We start from the raw sequence: 6830 nt of genomic DNA, 5'->3' as shown, positions 1-6830 counted from the left end.
GAAGATAACTACACATCAGCTTCATAAATTCATCAACTGATCAATCAGAAATGTCCTGTTGCTTCTACATGTTGTCTCTTCTTCTTGAGTCTCTCCATCATTGTCTGACTCCGGTTTGAACATAAAAGGCTTAAAGTTTTGGAAATGTTCAGTGCATGTGTGTGTGAGGCAAGGCTGTTGAAGCTCCGCCCCCTGTGCCGGGAGCAGCAGCTCATTTGCATTTAAAGGGACAGACACAAAAACTGTGTGTTTTTTCTCACCCTCAAAAAGTGACAATTTTAACATGCTATATAAAAATATCTGTGGGGCATTTAGAGCTAAAACTTCACACACACACACACACACACACACACACACACACACACACACACACACACACACACACACACACACACACACACACACACACACACACACACACACACTCTGGGGACATCAGAGACTTATTTTACATCTTGTAAAAAGGGTATTATACCACCGCTTTAAACAGCAGAACTAATGAGTATATAAGTAAAACGTGATTAACACCATATTTGGACTTCAGGAGGGAAATTAATGATTTTAAATGTATGATATGACCTTTTGATTGTGTAATAACATGGTGTTGCACGTTCACGTCACATTTATTTCTATAGCGCTTTATGCAAAACAGATCGTTTCAAAGCAGCTTCACATTAAGTTGTTAATATGTTAATGTTATAAATTCAATTCAGTTCAAAGCTGATTCAGTTCAGTTCAATAACTGTGTCATTGCTGCAAAGTTAGTGTTGTTATTGCATTAAAGCGATAATAAGACTGAATATGAACGCTGTTTTCCAGGAGCATGGGCACAGACTCTCTGTTCTGTGATTGTCAGCTTCAGTGGTTGCTGTCGTGGCTCAGGACTCAGTCCGTGCGCGTGGGGAATGAATCCGTGTGTGTGTATCCGAGCCGTCTTCATGGACTGGAGCTCCTCAGCCTTCAGGAACACCAGCTCACCTGCGGTAAAACACACACACAACATTACTCTGCTATACAAAAATAATAGAAACAGGTGCTTTTTATTATCTTGAATGATCTGGAAGCTAATAAGAATGAATTATTCAGTTATTAAATTATTCAATTATTATGCCTGCATTATTATAGCATGCGATTCACTAAAGGAATCATGCAAACAGGAGATGCACAAATACTTTTCTGTTAATCTGATTCGATTCAGAATAAGCCTCATTTGCATTGACCAATGGACAAAAGTTTACTGATTTTAGAGATCCAACTCTAAACTCTTATTGCCAGTTAAAGTGAATACTGCATGCATCTCCTCTGAAGTGAAGAAAATGTTAAATGGACTGCAACTGATAGATTTATTTTAATGAATTAAATTAAATTATAACAAATTAAAAGCAGTTATTTATTTTAATTTAACAGTTGCAAACCTTTATTTTTCCCCCACATTTTGCATTTTTAGAATTAAAAATATATATTATTATTGCACAAACATTTTTATTAGTAAGAATGTATAGCGTAAGAATGAGTCATGCACAAAACTTTGCATGTGTTGTGTGTGTTATTTTAGCATGCAATTCACTCAGATTCACTAAATGAAAATCAGGCAAACCACAAACCCAATTCAATTCACAATAAGCATCATTTGCATAGCTGAAGTTTGCATAGTTTAAAGTATATATAGACTGCAACAGGAAGATTTATTTTTATAAATAAATAAATAAAGTATTTATTTTAATTTTACTGTTGCAAACCTTTATTTTTTTCCACATTTTGCATTTTTAGAATAATAAATATATATATATTATTGTACAAACATGCCTACTTTTTTTGTAAGAATGAATTATGCATGTGTTATTTTAGCATGCAAGCCTCATTTGCATAGCTGGTAAATGTGCATTGATGAATGGACAAAAATGCAATGTAAGAAAACAGTTCCAACTCTAAGATATTTTTGGATGAACCTTGTGCATAGTCATTGTAAAATATAATATATAGCCAACTATATAGTGTAAATAAATGTTAATATTACAAAAAAAACCATTAGATAGATGCTTTATCATGCTTTTTGTGCTCCACATTCTGACAGATGTGCTGTTTTAAGTGTCAGAATCTCATGGCCTCTTGTGGCTTATGCTTTATTTCATGCAGTTTAACTGAATTGTCATGTTTTGCCAGCATTACGCGCTCTGCAGAGTGTGCTCATGGTTTCTGGCACAGCTGGACTCATCTTTTACAGACGTACTGCAGTTATTTTCACAGTAGCGCACCGAAACTCATCCTGAGGCTCAGTTTAACACTCATTATGATGTGTATAAGTATGATCTGAAACGTAAGATCACTAACAGAAGCGCTCATGGGACATTTATCTCAGTCTACATAGGCAGCCTATATAGTGCTGTTCGCATGAGAGCTCTACTCATGTCTGTATATCAGAGAATCTGTAAGATTCAGTTTAGTGAATCGGTTCGCTCAGAGGGTTTCGTTCAGTGAACAGCTTCAAAAAAGATGAATTTGCTAATTGTATTAGTTATATTTATGTATCTGTTCAAGATTAATGCAATTAATTACATTAACTTTCTAAAAGCTTTAGTTTAACTACATTTAAATGATGTGCTGGAGAGATTTACAGGTTCAGAGAAGCTTCACTGTAGTCCATTGTAATTTTTGTGTTATTTATATACTATTATAAAACTATTATGGTTTAAATTTGTATATATTTCATTTTTCTTTTCAGCTTTAGTATTATAAATACTATTATAGTATTTATTCATATTTTTTAAATGTAGTTTTTATTTATTTTATTATTTTATTTTAATGTTAGCTTTAGTATTACTTATATACTATTATAATATTTATTAATATTTAGCATTTTTATTTATTTTATTTGTTCTTTTTCTTTTAAGTTTTAATCAAAAATGTTGTATTATTTATATGCTATTATAGTATTTATTAATATTTTCAATGTATTATTTTATTTATTTTATTTTTTCAGTTTTCATTTTAATGTCAGTTTTAGTATTTATATTCTATTATAGTATTTATTAATATTTTTTATGTAGTTTTAATTTTCACTTTTAATTTGAATGTTATTTTTAGTATTATTTAAATTTGATTTAAATATTTTTAAATATTTTGAATTTATTTGTTATATTTCTTTATTTTAATTTTACTTCATTTTTCTTTTCAGTTTTAGTATATATGGTATTTATTAATATTTTGAATTTATCTATTTATTTAATTTATTTATTTTATTGTTATTTTTGTAATTTTTTATAAATTATTATAAATTATTTAATAATTTATTTAATAATTTATTAATTTTAATAAAATAATTTTACTTTAATTATTTAATAATAATTAAAGGTTTAGTAATTTTACTGAGCTTTTGTCATTTTTATTATTTTTTATTTTATTTTTTATTTCTATTTAGCTTTATGCTTTATTTATATATTTCAGTTTTAGTCATTTTAGTGCTTCAACATAAGACTATAACTTAATTTTATTTCCACTTAGTTGCATAAACAAGTTGCAAGTCCTTTAAATATTTTATTTTTTTCCAATAACAATGGCAAGCACTAGTCTTTGTGAGATCAGTCTCCTCCGACTCTCTCTCGTTCTTCAACACACTTTTTGTCTTTTCTGTGTGTTATTACCTGCTGTGTGGTGATGAGTAGCAGATGGAGCAGAAGCCCAGTGTAACACACACTCACACACACACACACACACACACACACACACACACACACACACACACACACACACACTCACTCCCTCTGCCCAGATCAGGTGCTCGTCTCTCAGGACGCCGCTGTAATGATATATGCGGCCCCGGGGCCGATGGCTGAAGCGGCTTCTGGTGTGTCTGCGGTCTGGAGGAGCCGCTCAGGGGCCAAAACCATTTCATTTGGTGAAGATCGACTGAAGAAGGAATGAAAGATGTGTAAAAGTCAGAGAGTTAAAGCTCTGAAAATGCTTCCTGCATCTCCTCTGAAATAAGTCAAGTCAGCTTTATTTAGTATGTAGCATTTTTTACAATACAGATTGTTTCAAAGCAGCTTTACAGAGATAGGTTTGATAGGTCCACCATCTGATCTGGATACGGCCCGGATCCGGCTGACTACATCATGTGTTGTGGTCATGTCGAGGCGCAGGTCCTCCATCTGATCTGGATACGGCCCAGATCCGGCTGACTACATCATGTGTTGTGGTCATGTCGAGGCGCAGGTCCTCCATCTGATCTGGATCCGGCCCAGATCCGGCTGACTACATCATGCGTTGTGGTCGTGTCGAGGCGAAGGTCCTCCATCTGATCTGGATCCGGCCCGGATCCGGCTGACTACATCATGCGTTGTGGTCATGTCGAGGCGAAGGTCCTCCATCTGATCTGGATACGGCCCGGATCCGGCTGACTACATCATGCGTTGTGGTCATTTCGAGGCGAAGGTCCACCATCTGATCTGGATACGGCCCGGATCCGGCTGACTACATCATGTGTTGTGGTCGTGTCGAGGCGAAGGTCCTCCATCTGATCTGGATACGGCCCGGATACGGCTGACTACATCATGCGTTGTGGTCGTGTCGAGGCGCAGGTCCACCATCTGATCTGGATACGGCCCGGATCCGGCTGACTACATCATGCGTTGTGGTCGTGTCGAGGTGAAGGTCCTCCATCTGATCTGGATCCGGCCCGGATCCGGCTGACTACATCATGCGTTGTGGTCGTGTCGAGGCGCAGGTCCACCATCTGATCTGGATACGGCCCGGATCCGGCTGACTTCAGTAAACCTTGGAATAAGCAGAAAGACCAACATTAGCGTAGATGCCATTCTTCTTGTAATGTAACAGGTACATCAGGTGTTATAGGAAGTGTTCCCGGTTCCGGCTGTCCTAATTTATGCAGCCTAATAAACATTTAACTAATTTGAACAATAGGAATGTCTAATGTTCTATATGAATGCCAGGTTAAAGAGATGTGTTTTTAGTCTAGATTTAAACAGAGTGTGTCTGCTTCCCAGACAATGCTAGGAAGGCTGTTCCAGAGTTTAGGTGCTAAATAGGAAAAGGATCTTCCGCCAGCAGTCGATTTTGATATTCTAGATATTATCAACTGGCCAGAATTTTGAGGTCGCAATAGACGTGAAGGACTATCATTTTTTAAGAGCTCGCTCAAGCACTGCAGAGCTAAACCATTTAGTGCTTCGTAAGTAATCAGTAATATTAAAAAATGTATACAATGTTTAATAGGTGTACAATTTCTACGATGAAATAAAACAAAACTGTCAATAGAACAGCCTTGTTTTAATAACTGCAACAGAAAGATTACTTTTTTACGCTCACTCACACACTCACTCACACACACACACACACACACACACACACACACACACACACACACACACACACACACACACACACACACACACACACACACACACACACACACACACACACTCAAACACTCAAACACTCACTCACTCTCTCACACACAGACACACACGCTCACACTCACTCACTCACTCACTCACTCACTCACTCACTCACTCACTCACTCACTCACTCACTCTCACACACAGACACACACGCTCACACACAGACACACACGCTCACACACACTCACACACACTCAAACACTCACTCACTCACTCTCACAGACACACAGACACACACTCAAACACTCACTCACTCACTTGCACTCACTCACTCACTCACTCACTCACTCACTCACTCACTCACTCACTCACTCTCACACACAGACACACGCTCACACACACTCACTCACACACACTCAAACACTCACTCTCACAGACACAGACACACACTCACACACTCAAACACTCACTCACTCACTCACTCACTCTCTCACACACAGACACACACGCTCACACACACTCAAACACTCACTCACTCACTCACTCACTCTCTCTCACGCACACACAGACACACACACGCTCACACACACACACTCACTCACTCACTCACTCTCACACACAGACACACACGCTCACACACACTCATTCACACACACTCAAACACTCACTCACTCTCACAGACACACATTAAATTTAATTTGCGCTGTTCACTTTGCTTAACATAAAAAGCTAAGAAATTAGCCAGATGAAGAACAACATCATCTAATTTCGGTTCCAGGCTGCGTCCATCTAACTGTCGGACTATTTTAATCCAGTTGAGTCTGTCATATGGTGACTCAGTCTTGAGTCATGAGGAATTTGAGTTGGGTAAACAGAGATGGTCATTATAAAGGTAGTTGTGGAGAGGCTCGTTTTCCTTCTGTTTCCTTAAAATCCCCCTGTAGTCAATCATTTTATCCTTTAAAACTCATCTTTGATCACCAAAAGTACATAATTAAAAGTTTTTTCCTTGAAAAAAATGTCTTCATGTCTTAAAATATCTTGAATGTAACTCGACACCCTTGCCTCATTTAGTATGCGTGGTTCTATGAATATGCAACTGAGCCCCGCCTCCACTCACTCACTCAACTCAGAGAATCACTGGTTGACGATCACACGTTGTGTGTATTTTCTTGGCTGAATCTAATTATTATAAAAGAAATGCTGATCAAAATAGTTTCAGGTGGAGTTTAGTATGTCTGTGCCCGGTTCTCCATCAGTGTGTGTATGTGTGTGTTTCAGACGGACCGCTGGAGCTGCCCGTCCTGCAGCTCATTCCCACCCAGAGGCAGCTGGTGTTTCGCGGGGACCGTTTGCCCCTGCAGTGCACAGCCTCGTTCCTCGACCCGTCCGTCAGCCTGTCCTGGAGCCACGAGCAGCGTCCCGTCCACACACTGGAGGAGAGAGACCTGAACGTGGAGGACAGTATCATCC

At 38.0% G+C, this 6830-nt stretch overlaps 1 protein-coding gene and 1 long non-coding RNA gene across 3 annotated transcripts in view; one reads left to right on the top strand and one right to left on the bottom strand.

The window, feature by feature from the left end:
- LOC309486292 overlaps window positions 1–6830 on the bottom strand; it is a 431359-nt gene that overhangs the window by 177801 nt on the left and 246728 nt on the right. The window lies entirely within an intron of this gene.
- Window positions 823–6830, top strand: part of adgra1b (adhesion G protein-coupled receptor A1b) — a 131797-nt gene continuing 125789 nt past the window's right edge. For both annotated transcript variants that reach the window (XM_082153295.1, XM_082153294.1), the window contains exons 1-2: window positions 823–983; window positions 6639–6830. The exon at window positions 6639–6830 is cut by the window's right edge and continues 22 nt beyond it. In XM_082153295.1, the coding sequence (XP_082009421.1) occupies window positions 824–983; window positions 6639–6830 (352 nt within the window). In that variant the 5' untranslated portion in view covers window position 823. The remainder of the gene's footprint in view (window positions 984–6638) is intronic.

The sequence above is a fragment of the Leuciscus leuciscus genome, assembly GCF_965113295.1.
Source record: "Leuciscus leuciscus genome assembly, chromosome: 22".
Taxonomy (NCBI): Eukaryota; Metazoa; Chordata; class Actinopteri; order Cypriniformes; family Leuciscidae; genus Leuciscus; species Leuciscus leuciscus.
The sequence above is the reverse complement of the archived record's forward strand: the minus strand, read 5'-3'. Positions and strand labels throughout refer to the sequence as shown.